Genomic DNA, 27,015 nt, shown 5'->3' with positions numbered 1-27,015 from the left:
GCCAAGGGGAATTATGATTGAAAAAGCAGAAATAATCTTCATATTTTATCCAAGTAGATGCTATTCTAAGGCAATAATTGCCACAAATTTCTTTGGTTCACATCTGGCATCTGCACTAGTAACTGGTATCTTTAAAGCTTCCACTCCAGAACTCCTTTTTAGCAAGAAGTCAGGTGAATAAAGACTTCCTCAACTCATGAAAAGCAAAAAAGCCCTGATCTTGTTGTTGTGGATCAACAAAAATATTTTTAAAAATAAAATGTTTAAGAATAAAACAAAATATATAAAATAATAGTTTATAATGTTTATTAAAATGTTTAAAATGTTTATTGCATATTTGCACTCACCAATTGTTTCTAACTCTAGAAAATCTAAGGTCCACAAATGAGTGAGTCATACAATATCTGTATTTCTATAAAGGTCTTAATTTACTTAAGAAAATTGAGTTCAATATTGATTACAGAGCAACACATTCTGCTGTATTGTATGTCTGGCATATTTATTCATTCAATTGTTAGTGAACAGACATGTTTGACTCAGGAATTTAGTCTTATAGAAAATGCTGAAAAAATAAATTGCGTGGACATAATTCTGAGGCAGGTTCATTTGCTTTTATTTGTGTAATATTTTGGTATGCAAACTTTCAGAAAGACCACAGCAATTTTCATGTATATGAAAGAAGATAGCAAACTATCAAAAATAGTTTTTTTAATGTCCAGTAACAGTTATCCTCATTGCTACTACCACCATCAATTGTGTCATCAATATAACTAAATATCTGAAGTTAGGATTCTATTTTAAAATTGAGAGATTGGGCTTTGATATTATATCTAAAAGTCTGCATATGTCTCAGGGAAAGCTTCTGAGATAGAATTAGGATTTGTACCCAGCATCCTGTTGACTGACCCAGGTGCACTCTACTTCCTTCTTCTCCAGCTGGAAAGTCCTTATGTAAGAAAGACTCTCCTTCATGAATATGCAAACCATGAGAATCTATGATGATAAATACAGGGATATCCACACCAAACAACAGCATATGAACACTGTTTACTCTACATTCACTAATTCACAAGGTCCTCATCATGAAATGCAGCTGGATCAACCTCTTCTTGATGGCACTAGCTTCAGGTAAGGGCCTCCCATGTCCTAAACTTGAGGAACCATAAACTCAAGTGACAGTGGCACTAATTTTGCATTTCTTCCTACAGGGGTCTACGCAGAAGTACAGCTGCAGCAGTCTGGGCCCGAGCTTCGGAGACCTGGGTCCTCAGTCAAGTTGTCTTGTAAGGCTTCTGGCTACAGCATTACAGATTACCTTATGCACTGGGTAAAGCATAGGCCAGAACACGGCCTGGAATGGATAGGATGGATTGATCCTGAGGATGGTGAAACAAAATATGCTCAGAAGTTCCAAAGCAAGGCCACACTGACTGCAGATACATCCTCCAACACAGCCTACATGCAACTCAGCAGCCTGACGTCTGAGGACACAGCAACCTATTTTTGTGCTAGACACAATGTTACAACAACATCCTGAGTGTGACAGAAACCCCAGAGGAGCCAGAAGCTGCCCAGGGGCAGTAAATGGAAGACAATATTATAATGAAGATTTGCTCATAGTTGTTCTGATTGTCCCTGTGTCTGCCTCCTCCTCACAGTGCTATAGGTAATTTTTCAACTTTTCAAAAGGACATCTCTGGGGATATAATTAAAGAAGTGTCTGGTTAGTTTGGATAAGGGTTTATCTATCTTGTTGATTTTTTTCAAAGGACCAGGTTGCAGTTTGGTTGATTCTTCTTATAGTCCTTTCTGTTTCTACTTGGTTGATTTCTGCCCTCAATTTGATTATTTCTTGCCATCTGCTCCTTTTGCCTGTATTGCTTCTTTTTGTTCTAGAATTTTCAGTTGTGCTGTCAAGCTGCTACTGTATGCTTCCTCCAAATTCTTTTTGGAGGCACTCAGAGCTATGAGTTTCCCTCTTAGCACTGCTTTTCCATTGTGTCCCATAAGTATTTTGTTCCTCCGTTTTCATTAAATTTTAAGAAGTCCTTAATTTTTTTCTTTATTTCTTCCTTGAATATATTATCATTGAGTAGAGTGTCAATAAACATCCATGTATAGGTGGACTTCTGTGATTTTTTTTTTGTTATTGAAGACCAGACATAGTCACTGGTGATCTGATAAGATGCAAGGGATTATTTCAAATGTCATGTATCTGTTGAGGTATGTTTTGTGACTGATTATATAATCAATTTTGGAGAGGGTACTATGAGGTCCTGAGAAGATGGTATATTCTTTTGTTTTAGGGTTAAATGTTCTATAGATACCTGTTAAATCCATTTGGGTCATAATTCCTGTTAGTCTCTCTTTTTCTGTTTATTTTCTGTTTCCATGATCTGTCCATTGCTAAGAAAGCGGTGTTGGATTCTATGGTATTGTTCTGTAAGGCGCAATGCATGCTTTAAAATTTAGTAAGTTTTCTTTCATTAATGTAGCTGTCCTTGCTTTTATAGCACAGATATTTAGGACTGTGTGGTTATCATGGTAAACTTGTACTTTAATGACTATGAAGTGTCCTTCCTTATATTTTTTGATAACTTCTGTTCGGGAGATGATTTTATTGGATATTAGAATAGCCACTCCAGCTTCTTTGTTGGGACCATTTGCTTTGGAAATTGTTTTCTAGCCTTTTACTCTCAGGTAGTGTCTAACTTTGTCACTGAGTTGTGTTTCCTTCATGCTGCAGTATTCTAGTGCCTCTTGAAGTATCAAATCTCTAGTCTATGTATTTTTAGTGGGGTATTATGTCCATTGATGTTAACAGATATTAGGAAATAGTGATTACTGTTTCCTGTTATTTTTCTTTTTGTTACAGATGGAATCATGTTTGTTTGGCTCTCTTTTTTGTCTGTGTTGCAAGAAGTTTTTTCATGCTTTTAAAAATGTGTAGTTTCCCTCCTTCTTTTGGGGCTTTCTATTTATTATCCTATATAAAGCTGGATTTGTGCAAAAATACTGTATAAATATGGTTTTGTTATAGAATATGTTGTTTCTCCATCTATACTAATTGAGATTTGTTGGATATAGTAACATGGGCTGGCATTTATGTTCTCTTAGGGTTTCTATGACATCTTCCGAGGATCTACTGGCTTTCATACTCTTGGTGAGAAGTCTGATGTTTTTCTTGTAGGTCTGCCTTTATATGATACTTGACATTTCCCTTACTGCTTTTAATATTCTTTCTTTTTTATTCATTTTGCATTTTGACTACTATGTGAGGAGAGGAATTACGTTTCTGGTCCAATCTATTTGGAATTCTGTAGGCTTCTTTTATTTTTTTGGGCATATCATTGTTTAGGTTTGGGAAATTTTTCTTCTATAATTATATTGAAGATATTTACTGGCCCTTCAATTTGTGGATCTTCACTCTCTTCCATGTCTACTATCCTTAGGTTTGGTCTTCTCATTGTGTCCTGAATTTCCTGAACGATTTGGATAATGAGAGTATACACATTAACAAAAATAGGAAGGAAAAGTAAGGCATAACAATAGAATCTGAGGACGTTCAAAAATCATCAGATCCTACTACAAACTCTATATTCAACAGAAGTGGAAAATATGGATGAAATAGACAATTTCCTAGACAGATACAAGGTAGATAAGTTAAATAATGACCAGATATGCCATATAAACAGTTCAGTATCTCATAAAGGAATAGAACCAGTTATTAAACGTCTCCAATCAAAGAAAAAGTCCACGACCAGATGGGTTTAGTACACAATTCTCTCAAATCTTCATGGAAGACCTAATGCCAATACTGTCCAAACTAGTTCACAAAGTACAAACAGAAGGAACACTATCTGATTCCTTCTATGAAGTCACAATTACAAGCACACCTAACCACTCAAAGACCAAAAAATAAAGAACCTCAGTCAAATTCTCTTATGTATATCCATGTAAAAATACTCTTAAAAATTCTTGCAAATGGGTTCCAAGAACACATCAAAGCCATTATCCATGATGATCATAGACTTCAACTATGGTTCAAGATACAGAAATCAATAAAGGTAATACACTATATAAATCAACTAAAAGCAAAGATAAAATAAAATAAAAACATGATCATCTCATTAGATGCTGAAAAGCATTGAAAAAAATTAAACCAGTTCGTGACAAAAGTTCTGGAAAGATCAGAAATTCAAGGCCTATACCTAAGCATAATAAAAGCAATATACAGCAAACCAGTGACCAACATCAAGCTAAATGGAGAGAAACTTGAACCAATCCCGTAAAATCAGGAACTAGAGAAGACTGCAAACTCTGTTCGTACTTATTCAGTAAAGTACTCTATGCCCTAGCCAGAGCAATCAGATCTCAAAGGGGAGTTAAAGGGATACAATTTGGAAAGGGAGAAGTCAAAATATCAATATTTGCAGATGAAATGATAGTATATTTAAGTGACCACAAAGGTTCCATCAGAGCACTATGAAGCCTGAAAAACAACTTCAACAAAGTTTCTGGATACAAAATTAACTCAAATAAATCAGTAGCCTTCCTCTCCTCAAAGGATAAACAGATTGACAAAGAATGTAGAAAAACTACAACCTGCACAATAGCCACAAAAATACAAAATAACTCTCTGTGACTCTAACCAAGCTAGTGAAAGATCTGTATGTGAAGAACTTTAAGACTCTGAAGAAAGAAAATGAAGAAGGTATCAGAAGATGGAAAGATATCCCATGGTCAAGTATTGGTAGGATTAAAATTGTAAAAATGTCCATCTTATCAAACACAATCCTGGCATTCAATGCACTCCCTATCAAAATTCACATTCAATTCTTCATAGAGTTAGAATGAGCAATTTGCAAATACATTTGGAATAACCAAAAACCGAGGATAGGAAAAAAATATCCAGAGCAATAAAAGAACTTAGAGGGCAAACAACATCACTGACCTCTAGCTGTATTACAGAGCAATGTTTATAAAAGTATATGATATTGGTGTATAGACAGGCAGGCAGATCTGCGTTTCCATTTAGATTGATTTTGTCTACTGGTTTGCTGTACATTGTTTTTACTATGTTTATTTATGTGACTTGAATTCCTGATATTTCTGAGACTTTTACAAGGAAGGATTGTTAAATTTTGTCAAATGTTTTCTCAGTATCTAATGAGATGATCATGTTTAAAGATTGTTTCATCCTTTGAGGTTGTTTTCATAGTGGATTATGTTGATGGATTTCAACATAGAACCATCCCTCTATCCTTGGGATAATCATGATGGATAATTGTTTTGATGTGTTCTTGGCTTAGGTTTGCAACAGTTTTATTGATTATTTTTGTGTTGACAAATATAAGGGAAATTGTTCTGAAGTTGTCTTTATTTGTTGGGTCTTTGGGTGGTTTAAGTGTAAGTGTGGCTTCATAGAAGGATTTGGGGATTTTTTTTCTGTTTCTATTCTGTGGCATAGTTTTGACAGTATTGACATTAGGTCTTCTATGAAGGTCTGATAGAATTCTCCACTTAACACATCTGGTCCTGGATTTTTTTTTTTTTGGTTGGGCAGGTTTTAATGAATGCTTCTATTTCTTTAGCAGTTGTGGAACTGTTTAGATGGTTTATCTGATCCTGATATAAGTTTGTTACCTGGTATCTGTCCAGAATATTTTTGATGTTTTCGAATGTAGGCTTTCCTAGTAGGATCTGATTTCTTTAATTCCCTCAGATTCTGTTGTTACACCCCCTTTTTATTCCTTATTGTGTTCATTTGGATACTCACCCTTTGTTCTCCAGTCAGTCTGGCTAAGGGTTTGTGTATATTGTTGATTTTCTCAAAGAACCAGCTCCTGGTTCTCTTGATTGTTTGTGTGGTTATTTTTGTTTCTACTTGGTTGATTTCAGCCCTGAGTTTATTATTTCTTGCCATCTACTCCTTTGAATTAATTTGCTTCATTTTTTTCTGGAGCTTTTTTAGGTATTCTGTCATGTTGCTAGCATATGCTCTCTCCAGTTTTCTTTTGGAGTCACTCAGAGCTAAGAGTTTTCCTCTTAGTACAGGTTTTCATTTTGTCACAAAATTTTGCATATCTTGTGCCTTCATTGTCATTAAATTCTAAAACAGTCTTTAATTTCTTTCTTTATTTCTTTTTTGATCAAGTTATTATTGAGTGGAGTGTTGTTCAACTTCCAGATCTATGTGGGCTTTTCGTCGTTTTTGTTGTTATTGAAGACCAGCCTTAGTCCATGGTGATATCATAGGATCCATGGGATTATTTCAATCTTCTTGTACCTGGTGACATGTTTTTTTGTGACTGATTATATAGTCATTTTTTGAGTAAATAAAATGAAGTGCTGAGAAGAAGTTATATTCTTTGATTTTAAGATGAAATGTTCTGTAGATGTCTGTTAAATCCATTTTGTTCATAACTTGTATTACTCTTTTGTCTCTGTTTACTTTCTGTTTCCATGATCTGTCAATTGCTTAGAGTGGTAGTCTGAATTCTCCCACCATTATTGTTTGAGGTGCAATGTGTGCTTTGAGTTTTAGTAAGGTTTCTTTTATGAATGTAGGTGTCCTTGAATTTGGAACATAGGTATTCATGATTAGGAGAGGTCATTTTGGAGCCCTTTCTTTTTAACTTCCTGGACTCAGAGCTCTTGGTGAAATTAATTGTCTTATTGCATTGGGCCTATCCTCAGTACAGGACAGCCTCAAAAATAACAGACAACTACAGACACCTGTGCCTGCAATCAGATAGTTTTGGTGCCTCAAAACAAATGTAATTTTAGATAAATAATATACATGTTTGCCAATAAGAGAATACTTGCAGGTAGTCAGTGGTAAGATACAGTGAAAATGTAAAACACAAAAAAGGTCTTTATTTGAATATTTTGGAAAAATATGAGGAGTTCTGGTTGATCGTTCTTCAGAGAGGTTGGTTGAAGTTTCTTAGCAGACAAACACCACAGCCAAAACGTGCTCTCTGAGCTGAAATTCTGTTATGCTACTATACAGCTACCACTCAATTTCTCTAAAGTCTCTGAAATTATTCAGCAGGCATGACAAGCCCTGAAAATAGACGGGATTGACTGCCACAAATTAGATTCATAAATAGAAGAGAGCTGCCTGACATCACAACCAGAAACTTACATTCAGAAAGATACATGGCAAAGAACAATCCACACTCAGTTTTCTATAAATGTATAGTCTGTTCATGATAGAATTGCTAAGTTAGCAAATACATTGAAGCATAATCAAATTTGTCTTACATTCTGATTTCTTCTCAACTGTGAAAGTAATTTATAGAGGTGTGGATTGTTTCATGAATATCCTATTTTGATTTGCATTAATGCTGTTTGTGTAAGTTTTATGCTCTAAATGCAGCTGCAGGAAACAATCCAGTTTTACAGACTGTGGCACTTGTCTGTGTCTGAATACTTACTCCACCATCATTGATTACTCGTATTGCTATATCGAACAACAGATAGAGAAAATTCACAGATTTATGTAGAAAAGGAAAACAGATTGAAAGGTCCTGTCATTATTGCCAAGTTGAAAGTGAACAGCATAATTTCTCTACAGTTCAGGTCACTGAAGTTTATTAGCAGAAAAAAAAAAACATAGTTAGAGACTGTATATGAAACCGTAGACATACTTGAGTATGGAGATATTCAAGACCAGCAGGAGGCACTATAGATCCACCTAGTTTCAAGAAGTAATGTACATCAGTAGAAGAAAATTAGCTGTGCATGAGGCAATTCCAAAAGCCTTTATGGACTTCATGTTTTACATCAATATCTTCAGAGTTCCTAGTATAATTGACATGTGAGTTTTCAAAGTTAAAACACTGGAGAAGTTTAATTTTTTAATAGAATCACTAAATGATGTCACTGAAAGGCAAATTAGATCCTTATTGTCACTGGACAATAATAATGTCATGAATTAGTTATTGCTACATGATAAGTATTGTTGGGTCTCAGTACCCTGGGCAACTTTTCAGAAAAAAAAAATGCCAGGAGTTCCTAGGTGGTATCACAGTGTGGTATCCCCTACTAATCACTGTTATAGATGGGAAAATGTGTACCATGTTTTGTGCTAGTTTCTGATGCACTGTCATAAAAAATCATGAGGGAGGCAAGATGGGCTCATTGTACCTGCTCAGAATCACTATACAGTTCACAAGGGAAGTCGGATCTATGAAAAATTGAACTATGGGTCACAATTCAATTCTCGGTGGGAAGGAATAGTTCTTTATGTACAGATACCAGAATGGAACACATAAAACATTTTTCAGACAGGTTTATAACTCAAACCTCACAATCTCTCTGTCTGATCCAAAAACATCTGTATCTGCTCTGTTTCACACTGTATTATGCATTAATAGTAGAGATATAGGTAGATTCCACTAGAAGAGGTCTGACATCTTATTCTTTAAGCAAGAGCACTAAGGTCTAAGAGAGACCATATGAAGGTAGTTGTAAGTTGCAAAGAAAAAATTGTGATTACCAATATGTACTTATCAAGACAACAAACTTCAGAGTTAGAGAGTTAATTCAGTGGCTGAGAGCACTAGCTGCCCTTCCAGAGGATAAGAGTATTCCCAGCACCTGCATGGCTTGTCACAATTCTCTGTAGCTCCAGTTTTAGGGAATCAGATATTCTCACACAGACATTAATATAGGTAAAATATTATATGAAATCAAAATAGTTTTTTAAGGATAAAAGAGTCATATCTCCTCCATTATTCTTGTGGATTTGATAAAATGGCCTTACCAGCAACTCTGATTTTTAATCAGGAATCAGTTAACTGTAGAGGTAACAAGTTATTTCTTCATCTGCTGAATCTTTCTAATAGATGAAATTTCAATTCTTTTTCTACAATCTAATGCCTTTCAGAGACAAAGTATATCTCCTTCAGTCAAGTTCTGGACAACAGAGTGTCCTTAGAAATGTGTCTCCACTTTCTTGAAGCAAAAACAACCTTCTTTAAGAAATCCTGAATGGGAAAGGATACAGATCTCTCCTGAGAGACACATTCAGGGCATGTCCAATACAGAGGTCAATGCTGGCAGTAAACCACCAAACTGAGAACACGACCCTCTCTGGGGGGAATTAGAGGAAGGACTGAAAGAGTTGAAGGAGCTTGCAACCCCACAAAATGCCAATCAACTTCTGAGGACTAAACCACTACTGAAAGACTGTACATGAACTGACCCACGGCTCCAACTGCATATGTAGCAGAGAATAGCCTTGTTGGGGCACCAGTGGATTGGGAAGACTTTGGTCCTTCCAAGGATGGACCCCCAGTGCAGCGGAATATGGGGGAGCAGTAAAGTGTATATGGTGAGGGGAATACCCATAAGGGGGAGGGTGAAGAGAGGTGATGAGGGCTAACGGACAGGAAACCAAGAAGGGAAATAACATTTGTTTTTTTTGTTTTTTTTTTTTTTTTTTTTTTTTTTTTTTGGTTCTTTTTTTCGGAGCTGGGGACCGAACCCAGGGCCTTGCGCTTCCTAGGCAAGCGCTCTACCACTGAGCTAAATCCCCAACCCGGGAAATAACATTTGTAATGTAAGTAAAGAAATATATCTAATAATTTTTTTTTAAAAATCCATTAAATTTTAGTGGTTTCTCATCAATCCGGCACCACTTTCAAATAAAGTTTGTCATATATTTAAAAGTTTGTGAGACATATGTACTTCCAGAGTCTTGTCACTAATATAACTTTGTGATCAGGTATGATAGCCTGAATGAAAATGGCTCTTTAGAGGCTCATAGCAAGCACTATTATTCAGAGATAAATCATTGGTGGAGTAGGTGTGACCCAATTGGAGTGAGATTGTCAATGAGTAAGGAATTTAAGATATCAGATACCCAAGTTAAGCCCACAGTGACTCTCTGCCCCTGATGCCTGCTGACTGAGATAAGAGCTCTAACTGCCTCTCCAACACCATGTCTGTCTTCACGCTTTCATGCTTCCTGACATGAAGATAATGACCTAAATGTCTGAACTGAAAGTCAGCTTTAATTATTTTCCCTTGTATGACTTGACATTGCATGGTGTTTCTTTACAATTATAAAACATTGACTGAAACACAAGGTTTCCTATTCTTTTGAGCGAAAATGTATGGGCTTAAATATAATATAATTAAATTAAATTAATTAATAAATTAAATATAATAGACTATATATTCTCCAAGCTTTGTCCAGCCTGGCTCTAATGTGAATAGTAATTCTAAATACTGATGCATTCTCTCAGAGAATGTGCTTTTGGGATTATTCAGAACATCCACCAGTAGTATTTTGTAGAGAGGAGATTACATACATCTCAAGAGATGTATTCAAAAGTCCTTCTTACAGCTGAGATGTCTCACCACTGAAAAAGTCATGATGTATCAATGTGTATAATGAATGAATCTGTAGAAAATGACAAATGAAACTTAATAAATTGAAAAGATTCTGTAAGGAAAAATACTGTCAATAAGGCAAAACAGTGACCTACAGGTTGGGAATAGATCTTTAGCAACCCTACATCATGTAGACGGATAATGTCCAAAATATACGAGAAACTCAATATTATACTCCAGAGAATAAAAGGTCAGGGATGATGATTCTGCATTTTTTTTGCTACTCCACATGAATTTGAGAATTGCTCTCTCTAACTTTATGAAGAACTGAGTTGGAATTTTGTTGGGGATTGCATTGTATCTATAGATTGTTTTTAGTAAGATGATCATATTTACTATATTAATTCTGCCAATCAATCAACATGAATGAACTTTCAATGATCTGAAATCCTCTTCAATTTATTTCTTCAGGAACTTGAAGTTCTTGTCATGCACTTCCTTGGTTACAATCTTATCAAGATATTTCATATGATTTGTGTCTTTTGTTTCCTTAATATTTTTCTCAGCCAAGATTAAAAATAGACATGAGCTAAGTGCGGACACTCAGTCCTTTTTAGAAGGTCTAAGAAAATATTCAAAGGAGGAGATAGGGAGACAAAGTGTAAAGCAGAGCCTGAAGGAATGGCCATTGAGAGACGGCCCCACATGAGGATCCAGCCCATGTACACACAGCCACCAACCCCAGATAATGTTGCTGATGCCAAGCAGTACATGCAGACTGGAGCCTAATATAACTGTGTCCAGAGAGGCTCTGCCAGAACATGACAAATGCAGAGCTGAATGTGATCTGCAAGCCAATCAGCTGAGAATGAGGTCCACATTGGCATTGGAGAAAGGATTGATGGAGTTGAAGGGGTTTGTAATCACATAAGAACAGCAATGTCAACCAACCAGAACTTCCAGGGACTAAACCACGCCCCAAGAGTACACATGGACAAACCCATGACTCCAGTTGCATACGTAGCAGAGGATGACCTTGTTGGGCACCAAGGGGAGGAGAAAACCATGGTTCTGCCTAGTCTGGGGAATGCCTAGGCTGCCAGTTTAGGGGAATGCCAGACAGGGAAGTAAGGAAGGGATGGGTAGTTGAATGGTAGAACACCCTCATAGAAGAAGGGGAAGTGGGAATTGGATAGGGGTTTTTTGGATGGGAAACCTGAAAAGGGGAAAACATTTGAAATGTAAATATAAAATATCCATTAAATAAAACAAAATATGGGCCATCATATAATTGAAGAGCATCTGTAAGACAAATGGCAATATCAATAGGACAAAAATGGCAAAGGAGAGATTGGGAAAATAATTTTACTAACTCTACATCAGATAGAGGGCTATTATCTAAAATGCATAAAGAACTCAACAAGCTAGACTTCAGAAAACTAAAAATTAAAAGTTTACCACTAAATTACAGATCTAAAAAGATAATTTTCAACTGTAGAATGTCACATGACTGAGAAGCACTTGACATAAAGTTTAGTATCATTAGTCATCAGGAAAATGCAAATAAAAATGACCCTGACATTCACCTCACACCATTCAAAATGTCTCAGGACAAAAACTCATATAAGAGCCTCTGCTGGACAGGATGTAGAGAAAGAATAACACTCCTTCATTGCTGGTGGGACTGTAATCTGGTACAACCACTCTGGAAAACAGTCTGGCTGTTCCTGAGAAAGTTGGAAACAGTTATTCCTGAAGACACAGCTATAGCACTGCTACACCTATTCTGAAATGATGATCCAACATATAACAAGGACATATGTTCCACTCTGTTCATAATAGCCCTATTTCTCATAGCCAGAGCCTAAAAACAATTCAGAAGTCCCTTGGTAAAGGAAGGAATATAAAAACTGTGGTACATATGAATAATGGAATACTAGTCAGCTATGAGAATCAATGACTTCATGAAATTTGCAGGCAAGTGGATTGAACTAGAAAATATCATCCTGACATAGCTAACCCTGACATAAAAGAAGACACATAATATGTAATGACTTAAAAATAGGAATAAGCCTGAAAACTCACAATGCCCATGATACAAACTTGAGACAATACGGAACTTAGGAGGAAGGAAGACCAGGGTATGGATGTTTTAGTATTGCATTTAGGAAAAAAAAGTTGATGATAGTGGGAGATTGAGGAAGAGTGAGTCTGTGAGGGGTAGAGGTAGGGGTGGAAATAAGGGAGCAATATCAGGTATTGGAGCAGAAAGGAGAGAGGTACAGAGTGTAAGGAAACAGAATAAAAATATGTCTAGGGTAAGTTATGAGGAATTATGTACAGTCACTGGAGGGTCCCAAATGCCAGGGAAATATAAGGCTCCCAGGCCCTAGTGGGGATGATTTTATCAGAGAATGGGAGATGGAAATTGTAGAGATGATCTGCAATAGATAGGTAAGGTGAATGGTCAAAGAATAAGACCACACACACACTTAAAAGTTTTTAACCCAGAAAGGTTGTTGTCAAAGAAAGAACAACTACTAAAAAATGGAACATAGACTGAATGCAGGGCCATCTGCCACATCTGGGGATTCATCCTTTCTACAGACACCAAACTGAACAGTCTTGCCATTAACAAGAGGCACCTGCTAACAGGAACCTTGTGTGGCTGCTCCTTGGGAGGTTTACCCAGCAACTAATCATGGCAGATGTGGATGCTTAGAGCCAATCATCAGACTTAACACATGGACCATTTTGGAAAGCAGGTAGAAGGACTGGAGGATCAAAGGGGAATTGCAACTCCATAGGAATAACATTAAAAGGCCAGACAACAATGGATCCAAGCAACTAGACCAAAAACAAAAGGTGTACAGGGAGGGATTCATGGCTCCAGATATCTATGTAGAAGAAGATGGCCTGGTATGACCTCAATTGGAGAGGAGGCCATTGGTCCAGTGGAGGTTTGATGACCCAGCATAGGAAGATGCTGGAGGGGTGGGGTAGCAGAGGATAGGGTTTGGGAGAGCAACCTTAGAGACAAAGGGGATAGGAGAGGAAGGTTGGGGGAGAGGGTTGTGTGGAGTGGTAACCAGATAGTGTGATCTTATTTGAGATGTAAATGAAGGATTGATTAATAAAAAAGTGGGGAGAGAAGAAATGTTCAACATCCTTAGTCATCAGAGAAATTCAAAACAAAATGACCCTAAGATTCTTTCTCACACCAATCAGAATGGTTCAAAACAAAAACTCAAGTAACGGCAGATGCTGGTTAGGATTTGGAGAAAGAGGAACACTCTTCCATTGCTGATTGAACTGCACACTGGTAAAAGCACTTTAGAAATCAATCTGTCAGTTGCTGAAAAAATTGGAAATACTTTTACCTGAAGACCCATCTATACCACTACTGGACCTATACCCAAATGTTACTACAACATAGAACAAGGACATATGTTCCACTGTGTTCATAACAGCTTTATTGATAATGGCCAGTAGTGGGAGACTACAGGAATGCTGCTCAATGGAAAAATAGATACAGAAAATGTGGTACATTTGCGCAATGTATTACTCAGCTATTAAAAACAATGACTGCATGAAATTCATAGGCAAATGGATGAAAGTATAAAATATCATGCTGAGTGAGGTAACACAGACAAACAAACACACATGATACGTACTCACTGATAAGTGGATATTAACTCAAAAGTCCAGAATACCCTTGATCAAACCCACTGGTCATATGAAGCTTAACAAGAAGCAATACCAAAGTGTGGATGCTTTGTTCCTACTTAAAATTGAGTACAAAATAATCATGGGAGAGAAAGAAGAGATGGATTCAAAAAAGGGGTCAGGATCATGGGAAGAGAGAGGAGAAGATTTCAGAGGTTCAGAAAAATGAACAAATATATGACGCAGTGGTGAGTGGAGACTGGAGGGAGCCAAAATAAAGTCATAGGCACCAGGGAAGTGAGAGGTTCCTAGGACCCAACAGGAATGACTTTAGTGAAAACAGCGAAAGAAGGGGAGATAGAATCTGTAGAGATGAACTTCAGTAGATAGGCATGGTCCACAGTTGAGGGATAGGGCCATCCACCATTGTCAATTTTTTTTTTAATTTATTTACATCCAAATGCTGTTTCACCATCCAGTCCCTCCCTTATCCTCTATTCCTCCTCTACTTCTCTGAGAGGGTGGGACCTTCATGGCTATTCCCCGACCCTGACATATCAAGTCTTTGCCATATCCGAGCACAAGAATATTCTTTTGTTGGTGGTTCGGTCTTCGAGAGCTCCCTTGGGTCCAGGTTAGCTGACTATTTTGATATTTCTGTGGGGTTTCCATTACCTTCCAAGCTTTCAATCCTTTCCCACATTTCCATTAGTGTCCCCAAGCTCCAATGTTTGACTCTGGGAATCTGCATCTTTTCCTGTCTACAGCTGGGTAGAGCCACTCAGAGGACAGTTATGCTAGGCCCCTGGCATATACCCAACTAATGCTCCACTACTCTACAAGGGCACATGCTCGACAATGCTCATTGCAGATTTATTTGTAATAGCCAGAAACTGGATACTTCAAATGAAGAATGGACACAGAAAATGTGGTTTATTTGCACTATGGAATACTACACAGGTATTAAAAACAAGGGCATTGTGATATTTGCAGGCAGATGGATGGAATTAGAAAACATCGTCCTATATGAGATAACCCAGACCTAAAATGCCATGCATCTTACCTACATACTGGTACATGGATATTAGTCTTAAGGCACAAAATACCTATGACCCATGCCACAGATACAAGGCTGTTAAACAAGAAGGAAAACCTGAGCAAGAATGCTTAAACCACACTTAGAAGGGGAAACAAATTATAGTAAGATGCAGATGGAGGGAACCTGAGTGGGATATTGGAGGGAGAGAGGAATGAAGAGATAGGATCAAGTATGGATAGGGACAAGAAAGAGGAGCAACGTCCTAAGAGAATGAATAGAAATCTATAGCTGTTGATGGTAGGTGTGTGTGAATCTCTAGGTAGTCCCAAAGATTTGGACTAGGGAAAGCTCCCAGGAGTCAATTTGGCTCACCTTAGTTGAGATCTAACAGTGGGAATATGGAACTTCTAGAGGCCTCCTCCTACATCCAGACAGGATACTCAGTTGAGGGATAAGGATATTATCCCATCTATGAAATTTCTAACCCAACATTTATACTCCCTAAAAGAAATACAGTGATGGAGCAGAGACTGAAGGAAAGACCAACCATTAAGTGATCCAACTCAAAATCCATCCAATGGGCATGCACAAATTCTTGACATTATTAATGATACCCTCTTATACTTGCAGAGAGGAGCCTATCATCAAAATTTTAAATCATGTTCAATAATTCATTACAGGGTGTTGTAATCACACCTTTCGACCTGAGGTTTCAAAATTTGCAATTTTTATTTTGTTACTTAAATTATCTTTATTATTTTACTCTATATGTGTTTAAGGTTAACCAGGAGCTTAAGTCACAAGCAAGTTTAGACATTATTTTCTTTTGTCAAACTGGTATCCAGAACTGGTTTACCTGACCAGATATTATTAACTTCAATTTGTTATGCTTTCAGATCTCAGTCTATCTAAAATACTTTTAATCGTATTTCTTATTTCAGTACACTCAGATGTGATCATCTTTTAACCTGCAATTACTACATTTAAAGTTCTTGAGAAGTCCAATAGAGAAATTATAGGAAGAAAGAAAGGAAGAAAGGAAGAAAGAAAGAAAGAAAGAAAGAAAGAAAGAAAGAAAGAAAGAAGAAGTTAAAGAGGAAAGAAGAAAAAGAAAAAAGAAGGGGTTGGGGATTTAGCTCAGTGGTAGAGCGCTTGCCTAGGAAGCGCAAGGCCCTGGGTTCGGTCCCCAGCTCCGAAAAAAAAAAAAAACACGAAAAAGAAAAAAGAAATGTTTTCTCCCCTATTAACCCAAATAATAATACCAAAAGACAAAAGAATTAACACACATGATTCTCTAAAAAGAAAACAAGAATATACAGTACATATATGAATCAGTGTTCAGCATTCTTAGCCATCAGAGAGAAGAAAATGAAAGGTATTCATTACTCTATCTCACTTATGTGAGAAGGGTTTTCATCAAGAAAATATTTAATATATCTGGTGTAAATAAGAAGAAAAAGTATTCTTACATACTGGTGGTAGAAAGGTGAACTGGCTAAATCAAAATAAAATTGTGAAGTGTTTTCACACACACATAATAAACACTATTGTAGTACTGCTCCTTATACCAAACTCTTCCATTTCACTAGTGTTTTCTAGTGTAATAACTATACAGCTTCATCCCATGAGCTGATGTTATAGTAGGAAGATAGGCAAATTGGTACCCACCCCCTTCTCATAAAATCCTGGCCAGATTTTAGCTCTAGCATAGTGGCCTAGTCCTGAATTACTCAGCCTTCAGTTCTCAAATTCAGTGGTCATCCCTGAACATATCCCTTTGACCATGAAGTTGTGGCTGAACTGGATATTCTTTGTAATACTTTTAAGTGGTATTTTATTGAACAAGAGTTACTGAACTTATAATGTTTTATCTAGAACAAAAGTCTTCGCATGGGAAAGTAACAACTGAACAGATATGCTTGTCTATGAGAAACTGCAATGCAGGTACAAATTTCTACTTCTAAAGAGGGGAATTTTGAAGACATGAACACAGATACATTCTGTTTCCAATTATATGTTGCATTTAGAAATTTTGTTTGAAAACTTCTTGTGTATCAATTGAATAACTTAAAGTTCTACCATAAATGGCACCTACACATTCCCCTTAAAAATACATTGGAATCTTATTCTCCACTAAAATATGGGGACTTGGTAAAATTATTGGAAAAATTATTCCAGTAATGCATTTGTCATACTTGATATTTATTCACATGATATGAATTACTCTAAATAAATTGAAAGATGGAAATTATTTACAAAGTATGTCTTCATGAAAATGATTTTTCTATATTTTGATAAAAAGCCCATTTATATTTTTCGTATTGCATTCAAGTAATTTTATAGTTCAGTTTTATGATAGAGTTTTTGCAGAAACACTCAGCAAATATAGAACTCTGCCACATCTTAACATAATTTATTAACATAATATTCATTATTAGTTTTAAAGCACAGCATAATTTAAATGACCTTAATTTACTAATATAATCCAATCAATTCTTTCTCTCTCCCTTACTAATTTGTAAATATAAAAGAAGGAAAATTTTAATGATTATTGAGGCATCTCCATAAACCAGATACTAAACACGAATGATAGTATTAGGTTTACCAAAGACCATTCTTTCCAAGTTAAAAGCAAATGTTGTATTTGTGATTTAAAGAACTTATTAGTTATTTTTACCTTTGTACAGAGAGATCTTAATAGATCCTAAGATATCAAAGTGCAATGTATTTTTTTAATGAATTTTTCAAAAATATCCCCTGCAATTGCTAATAAATAATTAATAGTTTATGTTCTCTTAGTTGATGTATAGAATGATTAATGTCTAAATCATATTGTATAATTTGTGTTTTTATTGGATATTTTTATTTATATTTTAAATGTTACTCCCTTTACAGTTCATAAGCCCCTATCCTATCCCCAACCCCTTCTTCTATAAGGGTGTTCCCCTTCTCAAACCACCTACTCCACTTCATTCCTCCCTACTCTGACATTCCTATATACTGGTCGGTGCAGCCTTGTCATGACCAAGGATGTTCCCTCCAAATGATGCCCAACAAAGCCATTCTCTGCTACATATGCAGCTGGAGCCATGGATCTGTTCATTTGTAGTCTTTGGATAGTGCTTTAGTCCCTGGAAGCTCTGGTTGGTTGGTATTGTTGTTCTTATGAGGTTCCAAGCCCCTTCTGATCCTTCAATGCTTTCTCTAATTCCTCCAACAGGGACACAGTTCTCAGTTCAGTGATGTGCTGCTAGCATTCACCTCTATATTTCTCAGCCTCTCTCTTAGTCTCTTAGGAGACAGATATATCAGGCACCTGTCAGCATGCACTTCTTGGCTTTTTCAATATTGTCTAGGTTTTGTGGCTGTATATATATATGGGCTGGATCCCCAGGTCGAACTGGCTCTGACTGGCCATTCCTTCTGTCTCTGCTAAAAACTTTGTCTCTATATTTCATCCTATGAATATTTTTGTTCCCCCTTTTAAGAAGGACTTAAACTTCATGTGATCTATGGATTTTATGTTGGGTAATCCAAGCTATTGGTCTGATATCCACTTATCATTGAGTACATACCATGTGTGGTTTTTTTGTGATTGAGTTACTTCAGTCAGGATGATATATTCTAGTTCCATGCATTTTCCTATGAATTTCATGAAGGCATTGTTTTGGAAATCTGAGTAGTACTTCATTTTGTAAATGTATCACATTTTCTGTATCCATTTCTCTGTTGAAGGGCATCTTTGATTCTCTCCATCTTCTCATTATTATAAATATGGCTGCCATGAACATAGTTGTTCTCAGGAGTCTGCGGCCACTGCATCAAAACCTTATATAAACACATAACTGAGTATATATCATTATATGGATGACATCTTAATATGGGGAGGTTTTTCCACTGCCCTTCAAAAATTAACCACAAGCAAATAGCTTTTCTATGTTACCAAGGATTCAAAAGAGTCCCTCATAAACTACAATGTATTCTACACATCAGATTCTGTTTGAGGAAAAGAAATCTTCCTCAGCTCAATATACAAGCTCAAAACCACCCTTATGTTCCTTCCAAAGATAATACTCATCTCACTCCAGAACATTTTTGGGTAGCCTTAATTGACTTGGACCCTGGTTCTCCCATCCCACAAGAAAGCTTCAACCTCTCTTTAACCTTCTCAAAGCAGAAAAAAAGTTCCTCATCCCAGAGAATATTGTCCACGTAAGCAATTCAAGCTCTAAATTTGGTCAATTTAGCCTATAAAGACATGGCTCTTGCAAGATATGACTGAACAATGCCAACACTGCACCTTATCTTTAATTCTTTTCCTATATTTTGAGAGCTGTATACCAATCCAGAGCATCCTGCAATGGCTCCACACCCATATGAATGGTCCTCTATGGATTCTAAATGAGGTGGTTGCACCCACTTACATGATTATAAATGGCCAGTATGGAGACCTGCACACTTTTGAAAAATAACATGACATTCATTTTCAAGAAACAAAAACAAAAAACAAACATGCAAAAAAACACAAATTAATCTTTTTCCTCTCTAACATTCAATATCTAATCAAAAGTAACTTCCATTTTTACTATCAGCTTAACAGGTTTCCCAGGACATCGAGACAACATTATTCTGATGAAAACCACATCTCTGCACTCCCTGTGTTTTGGTTGCTGCTTCTCAAAACTTTGTAAAAGTCCATAATTGGAGTAATTCATTATTTCATGATGAGGGATTGAGGGACTGTACCAATAATATATTACTTTCCTGAGAATGAACCACTTTTTCTCTGATTCAGAGAGCTTCCCCATTAAGTCCCCCAATATAAAGAATTTTATGTTATCTTTCTGGCCATAAAGGAAGTCAAGGTTTCACTTAAACTTTTTTTTTTATGAGAGCGCATATACTGTCAATTTTCTCCCCTGGCTGTCAAGATCCTTTGTCAGACTAGACTCCAACCGACTTTCCCCTCTACTCATACAGACTTCCAGCTTCAACCAGGAAAGAACCACCCACATCTTCATCCAGTATGTCATATCTCATAGTCCCCTGCCAGGAACAAATACAAAGGAAATATCCTCACCGACCAAAGCACCTCAACAGGAATTTCCATAGCCTCCACTGAGCAGGCAGACTAATTCCATTCATGCACACACACACACACACACACACACACACACACACACAAACACACACACAAATATAAAGGGACTTCATGCCTGCTTCCCCCACATCCTCTTGTTCAGCTTTAAATGATAATACATTTTCTCCTCTTGTGCACCCCTTATTACCCACCCAGCTTTATAAATGATGGACAAAAATTCATGAGTCCTCAAATATAATGGCTTATAGCAATTCATTGTCACCCACACATCCAAATTCAGTAGATAAAAATATGTTTTGTTACCATAGATACATACTCATGTGCTTTATGTGGGCTATAGCCCAAATGAGTGAAAACTCATAAAGGTTAATTCATCATATGTTCTCCATGTTTAACAACATGGACATTTCTCAAAAGATAAAAACTGATAATTATGTTGATTTCACTATCTCTCAACTCGACACCTTCTGCACTCAATGGAAAGTTAACCACAGGGAAAAAATATCCTCAGTGCCAGGAAATAGTAGAAAGAACACATCAAATTCTAAAAGCTCAAATTCTAGAAAAAAAGACAACCATCTTAACCTTAATGTACAATTAAAGATAGTTCTGACTACATCAAACTATCATATATTCAAACACATCCAGTATCCCTACATTGGAAAACACCAAATTAACACTCCCTATCATAGTATGATGACATGCTCTTTGGATGGGATTCAGAAGGTAACAGATTCCCTCTTTATCACTTGCAGGGGTTTTGTTAGTGTTTTCCCACAGGACCAATATAAGTCTAACTGGATTCCCACAAGAAATATCTGATACCACCTCAACTACCAAGAAGATTTTCTGCCTATTGCTGGCAGATCGAGGACAATGATTAGAAAGAGGAAGATGTATTTTCCACTTAGTTGAGAGCTATGCACAAGGCAAGCAACCAAGTTTTATGATCACATTCTAATTGATGGTCTCCTGAGAGATCTATTCTTGTGTGTCTGTTAGCTGAACCCACGATACTGCACATTCCTCCAGCTCTTATGCTGGTCAGACTTTTCCTGTGTGAGAACTATAATAAAATGTTTTATTCTTGGTGGTAGCAGGCTTTTATATCCTAAATAATAATCTATGCTTGCTGATAATGATTTTCTCTGATAACATCTTAAACTGAAATCAATACAAATATTTTAAGTCTTTTTTGTCTGCATTTTCACTGAAAATATTTTATTACTTCATTCTTCCTGTATAGAATTAAATGAAATTTTATTTGGACAAATTATTACATTCCATTTTGTACTTTATATCCAATTAATTTAACAAATGATTCCAAACTGATGTTTTGTGTCATTTCCAGAAAACTTAATTATGATAAATTGCATCATTAAAATCAAGAACGAAAATGTGTGTTTCCAATTCAATTCTTTGTTGTTGTTGTTATTGTTTTTGTTCTACTAATACCTTTCTTAGGCATCTACAATATATATTTTTGATGAATTCTTCAATTAATTTTTCTTCATCATCTTTACTGATTCACTTGATGTTTTCAAATTTTATTATGTTATTTTATTTTATGTTAAATGAGTCCAGGAATTCTCATTTGCTGAAGCAGGATATGTCTGTTTCTCCTGACTTGCTATTTAGCCCCAGAATGAGATGGCCCATGAGTTTGTTATCAGTCTTCCTGTCTAACGCTTCCTTCTCTGCATTAGCATTCTAGGATTCCACATTATGAGTCTTTGTGAAGGAATTGTTCAAGGATAGTTATCTGCATTCAACTTGTTGAGGATATGATATAAGCTTGAGTCATTTGTTGATTTTTGATCACACTCTTGATTTCTGTGAAAATGTTATAATCTTTGGTAAGAGTACATCATCTGTATACATTAGAGGACTTTAAGGGTTGAGTTCCTTCTCAGTTTAATGGATTATAGGTTGCCTGTGGGCAGACTTCTCTCTCTCTCTCTCTCTCTCTCTCTCTCTCTCTCTCTCTCTCTGTCTCTCTCTCTCTCTGTCTCTCTCTCTGTCTCTGTCTCTGTCTCTCTCTCTCTCTCTCTCTCTCTCTCTCTCTGTGTGTGTGTGTGTGTGTGTGTGTGTATGTGTGTGTATGTATGTAACATGCTTTGGTTCTTAAATTATTGAGTGTAAGAGTAGATGATTATCATAAGGTAGATATTTTTCAGGTATTTGCTCCTGTAATGTTCATATACATCATGTTTTTTTTTGTTTTGTTTTTTTTTTAATTCTGGGATTTCAATGCAAGAACTTTGAATGCCAATGTTGCCTTCCTGCCCCATGTATCATTTATATCTTTGCATTAGTTTCTGGATTTATACTATGAAGCATATTAAAATTTATACTTGTTATCACAGGTGAACTTGAGCTAATGGAGAGGAATATTTCCCTGCTTTTGTGTAATCTTTCTTACATATTTATTTGACTCCTTTAGCAAACTTGGGTTCCACTAAGTTCAATCACTTTAAGCTGTATAGTTTCAACTCAGATCCTGAGTTTCTAAATTTTTTTGAACCAAGGCTTCCATACCCCACTGTACCTCCTCAGATTTATCTTCCTTTAGCATAATCTAATGGGCAGATCTTCAATAAGATATTCTTTGCTCTTTTTCCTTAAATAATGAGATGAAGACTGTTCTCAGGTGATATCCCAAAGCTCAGTTGGTTTATCTGCAGTGCAAGAAACTGAAGCATACTCAAACCCAAATCCACTAATTAAACGACAATAAACCCTTTGTACTATGTATCAATCAGAATATCAGTCACCATTAAAGCAGAGAAGAAAAGCAGAGCAAGCATCTGTCAAATAAAAATTCTTTTTCACTGAAAATAGAAACAGAAATCCATCCTGTATGTCTATGCCTGTTGCATCTAGAAAGTGAGAACCAAACTTAGTAACTCAAATTAAGAATAGGACTGATAAATGCCTGTGGTGTGGCATAATTAAATTGTGTGAGTAGTAAATTCAATGGGAGGTAAGTTGGGTCTGAAGCCATTCTTTTGACCCCATTGCCGGCACACATTGAGAATATATTGAAGTGCAATAATGACCTGTGTACTGAAATAAGCAGAGAAAAAAGAACTAAAATACATAGTAACAAAAGAAATTCAAAGACTCCTGGGTACTCATGGGTCTTGACAACATTTTGCAGTTTGTTATTTGAACATTAAAATGCAGGTATGTCACATGACTTCAATGCAGAAAGGTAGTTCCAAACGTCAAGAAGCAGCTGCACTCAGACCTGGAGTTTCCACAGGGATCTGTATCTTCATCATTGAACAGGCACATTGAACTAAATCCTACAGGAACCCAGGAAATGAAACCTGATTTGAAATAAACATCAAAATGCAACTCTTGTGTGCAAGTATAAAATAAATTAGAGGATTTTTAATTGCTCTCAATCAAAATAATGACATCTCATACCAAGTTTTTCAATATTAACATTGTAACCTAACTTACCCAGTACATTTACAAACAATCTAAGACTTGTCACCTCTTGGCTTTCACTATATATCATGTTGTATAGCAGGAAGACATGCAAATAGGGCGGCTCTTTATTCATAAAAAGCAGACCAACCTAACCTTGCAGTTCAGGCAGAGGAGGTCTGCTCTGGTTCCCAAGACTTCTTACTGACTACTCAACATGGAGTTGGAATTGAGCTTAATTTTTATTTTTTCTCTTTTAAAAGGTAGTTTAAAAAAAAAAACAATGCATGCTAAATGTGTGAGTTGACATGAATATGAGAAACAATGTGTGTTTATGACAGTTTTTAACAAGTATTTTCTGTACTTACAGATGTCCAGTGTGAAGTACAGCTGGTGGAGTCTGGAGGAAGCTTGGTTCAACCTGGGGGTTCTCTGAAACTCTCTTGTGTAGCCTCAGGGTACACTTTCAGTAACTACTGGATGGACTGGGTTCGGCAGACTCCTGGAAAGTCCCTGGAGTGGATTGGAGAGATTAACACGGATGGCAGTAAGACCAACTATGCACCATCCATAAAGGATCGATTCACAATCTCCAGAGACAATGCCAAGAGCACCCTGTATCTGCAGATGAGCAATGTGAAATCAGATGACACAGCCATTTATTACTGTACTAGAATCACAATGAATGAACTTCAGTGTGAAATTATACAGAAACCTCACTGTCAGGCCACTCAGTACCACCAGGGGGTGCACAGAACCCCTAGTATGCAAAACACTGCTTCAGACCAGATTTTAAACTCATAATCAAGCACTATTCTGAGTTATCTAAGCTGCCTTTCTCCTTAGTTTCTCTGAAAGTCTTTTTCAATATTTGTTTTGGAGGAAACGAATGTGCTCAAAACATTTCTTGTATTCTTGTTGTTACTAAAAAACAGGAGGCAGAGTCTCACATGAAGAAAACACAAAATTCCAACAACAAGGTCAAAAATGTTTCAGGCTACATCACTGAAATCGCATGAACAAGTTCATGGAGACGCCTGCATTTTAGTTAGGGTTTCATTATGTCCAGAAGACACAAGGGCAACTCTTTTGAATGAAATCATTTACTTGGGCCTGTCTTACATTTTCAGTGGTTCAGTCTGCTGTCATAATGATGAGAAACACAGGAACTTGCAGGCAGACATGGTATGTGAGGAATTTACAGTTCTACTTCTTGATCTGAAGACATTCAGTAGAAGACTGCTTTCTACAGGAAGCCTGGAGAGGAGTCTCTTCCGCACTGGTAGGGATTAAGAATAGGAGTACACCACAAAGGCTCATGACTACAGGGGACACAATTCCTCCAAACAGGCTATACTTACCCCAATAAGGCCACTCTTACAAATAATCTAACTTCCAGTGGGCCACGCATATTCAAACAACCAATCCCTATTCATTTGTTTGTCTCCTTTTCTCAGATTCAAGACAGAGTCTTGGTCAAATATCTTGATTAGAATAGGACTTGTTCTTAATGGAAAATCAAGACTATTGGGGTGAATGGACCATAAATGCTACTGAGTTCTAAACTTCCATTCTTCTGCATGGGTACTGGTTATATTCCATTTCTGAGCTCACCTTCTCTTTGGATAAGTCAATTTATTTCTCCATCAACTTCATGACTGCTCATTATAGGATTTTGTATACATTTATTTATTTGGTAAAGTCTGTGTCCATATGGAAACACAAATTTCAAACATGTTTTCTTGCCTTATACAGGACCTGAAGTTGGAATTACACCTCTAGAAGGTATAGAACAGAGAGCTTGTGGGCAGCACCCCGCGAGCAAACTTGAGCCTTGGGACCACAGGTAAGACCAACTTTTCTGCTGCAAGTGACCTGCCTGGTAAACTCGGGACACACAGAGGCAGAATTCCTCTAGGACCGGGCACTCCCGGTGTTTACCGGGAGTCCCACACCTGCGGATCCCGGCCTGCAGCAGCTCTCTGCTCCCAGACCCCGTGGGAGAGAGACCTCACCGCCTGGTCAGGTGGGCACTCCTGAGGCTGCAGAGCGGAAGAGACCACCAACACTGCCCACCCCTGCCCACATCCCTGGCCCAAGAGGAAACTGTATAAGGCCTCTGGGTTCCCGTGGGGGAGGGCCCAGGAGCGGCAGGACCTCTGCGCCTGAGACACCCCCGGAACCTGAAGAAACAGACTGGATAAACAGTTCCCAAATCCCGTGGGAGGGAAAGCTAAACCTTCAGAGAGGCAGACACGCCTGGGGAACCAGAAGAGACTGCACGCTGCACACATTACTGATTCCAGAGGAAAACACCAAACGCCATCTGGAACCCTGGTGCACTGAAGCTCCCGGAAACGGCGGCGCAGATCTTCTTGGTTGCTGCCTCTGCAGAGAGCTCGTGGGCAGCACCCCGAGAGCAAACTTGAGCCTTGGGACCACAGGTAAGACCAACTTTTCTGCTGCAAGTGACCTGCCAAGTGAACTCAACACACAGGCCCACAGGAACAGCTGAAGACCTGTAGAGAGGAAAAACTACACGCCCGAAAGCAGAACACTCTGTCCCCAGAACTGGCTGAAAGAAAACAGGAAAACAGGTCTACAGCATTCCTGACACACAGGCTTATAGGACAGTCTAGCCACTGTCAGAAATAGCAGATCAAAGCAACCCTAGAGATAATCTGATGGCGAGAGGCAAGCGCAGGAACCTAAGCAACAGAAACCAAGACTACATGGCATCATTGGAGCCCAATTCTTCCATCAAAACAAACATGGAATATCCAAACACACCCGAAAAGCAAGATCTAGTTTCAAAATCATATTTGATCATGATGCTGGAGGACTTCAAGAAAGATGTGAAGAACTCCCTTAGAGAACAAGTAGAAGCCTACAGAGAGGAATCGAAAAAAACCCTGAAAGAAATCAAGGAAATCATAAATAAACAAGTAGAAGCCCATAGAGAGGAGTCACAAAAATCCCTGAAAGAATTCCAGGAAAACACAATCAAACATTTGAAGGAATTAAAAATGGAAATAGAAGCAATCAAGAAAGAACATATGGAAACAACCCTGGATATAGAAAACCAAAAGAAGAGACAAGGAGCTGTAGATACAAGCTTCACCAACAGAATACAAGAGATGGAAGAGAGAATCTCAGGAGCAGAAGATTCCATAGAAATCATTGACTCAACTGTCAAAGATAATGTAAAGCGGAAAAAGCTACTGGTCCAAAACATACAGGAAATCCAGGACTCAATGAGAAGATCAAACCTAAGGAATAGTTATAGAAGAGAGTGAAGACTCCCAACTCAAAGGACCAGTAAATATCTTCAACAAAATCATAGAAGAAAATTTCCCTAACCTAAAAAAAGAGGTACCCATAGGCATACAAGAAGCCTACAGAACTCCAAATAGATTGGACCAGAAAA

The 27,015-nt window shown here is 37.2% G+C and overlaps 1 gene segment (V, D, J or C); it reads left to right on the top strand.

Annotated features, from left to right (window-relative positions):
* The first annotated feature begins 23,705 nt into the window (after positions 1-23,705).
* On the top strand, positions 23,706-24,712 carry LOC134479486 (immunoglobulin heavy variable 3-74-like). The segment is given in 2 exon segments: positions 23,706-23,851; positions 23,959-24,712. Coding segments are annotated over 2 exon segments (480 nt in total).
* Positions 24,713-27,015: the final 2,303 nt, after the last annotated feature.

The sequence above is a fragment of the Rattus norvegicus genome, chromosome 6, assembly GCF_036323735.1.
Source record: "Rattus norvegicus strain BN/NHsdMcwi chromosome 6, GRCr8, whole genome shotgun sequence".
Taxonomy (NCBI): Eukaryota; Metazoa; Chordata; class Mammalia; order Rodentia; family Muridae; genus Rattus; species Rattus norvegicus.
This window is presented reverse-complemented; position numbering and strand designations above follow the sequence as displayed.